The 948-nt window shown below is 49.9% G+C and overlaps 1 protein-coding gene across 1 annotated transcript; it reads left to right on the top strand.

Moving 5' to 3' along the window:
* Positions 1 to 64: 64 nt before the first annotated feature.
* On the top strand, positions 65 to 677 carry Pmar_PMAR021609 (serine palmitoyltransferase, putative; the record flags this gene model as incomplete). Its single annotated transcript, XM_002780782.1, has 5 exons — positions 65 to 119; positions 208 to 227; positions 280 to 412; positions 463 to 534; positions 582 to 677. Coding segments are annotated over 5 exons (376 nt in total), but the record flags the coding sequence as incomplete, so codon positions are not given.
* Between the last annotated feature and the right edge of the window lie 271 nt (positions 678 to 948).

Raw genomic sequence — 948 nt, 5'->3', positions numbered from 1 at the left:
GTTCTCTTCATGAAGGGCATATTGAGAGAGTGCCTCTGGACTGTTACGTTCAACAAAAATAAGAATGCCAGTGAGAACTGGTGCCCACAGTGGTGGAAAGAATTCTATACTCAACATATGTAATGGGGAATCGGTCTAGCAGTGGGCGAATCAGTTACCGCAGGTACCGAAGAATAGAGGACTGTTGGAACAGACCGATATGCTCAGCCCCGGGCAGCACCGTTGATGTAGTGCACTTGGCGATCGATCGGCTCATGGGATGAGCGGCTTTGGGGTCAGGTGCTAGTCCGGGCTCGCCATGACCACCTTGCCAAGCGCTTTGGGAAATTCCAACCCACTGGGGAGGTCCAAAAAGGATGCATCAATCTAGCCTCGTACAACTACCTCGGTTTTGGTGGCACAGATGAATACTGTAGGAGAACGTTGAGGGGTTGTAGGGCATTTCGAGGTCAACAATATCAGGCACTCCGTTAGCGATCAAAGCACTGGACCAGTATGGACTCGCGGTATGTGCCTCACGACCGGAATATGGAGGTAGTGTTCTGGTGTACTGTATGGGGTTCTCAGTGGTTGGTCCTTAGGAACGAATAGGCTCCATATTGAGTTCGAGTCTAAAGTAGCGGCATTCTTGGGAAAAGAGGACGCTCTTGTGATGGGCATGGGCTTCGCTACCAACAGTAATACTTGAGATTAGGGGGAGTTGGGAGCTCGCCACAGTGAAGTCCCGGATGATATTGGGCGGATTTCTCATCTGAACTCGTTAGTATATCAACCATGATTAATAACAGTTATGATGGTGATGGTGGTGTTGAGCTTTGTTCATCCCAGGTACTTTCTTGGGCGCATTAGCGATGACTGGGGGTGGATCTGTGGCTAAGAGGGTAATGCAGTTGGATCTTAGTGTCAAGGCGCTTTCGTTGGCGATTATGTTGCAGTGGTGCGATCGGT

This window comes from Perkinsus marinus, assembly GCF_000006405.1.
Source record: "Perkinsus marinus ATCC 50983 genomic scaffold scf_1104296944096, whole genome shotgun sequence".
Taxonomy (NCBI): domain Eukaryota; phylum Perkinsozoa; order Perkinsida; family Perkinsidae; genus Perkinsus; species Perkinsus marinus.
Note: the sequence above shows the minus strand (reverse complement) of the source record. Positions and strands in the feature narration are given on the sequence as shown.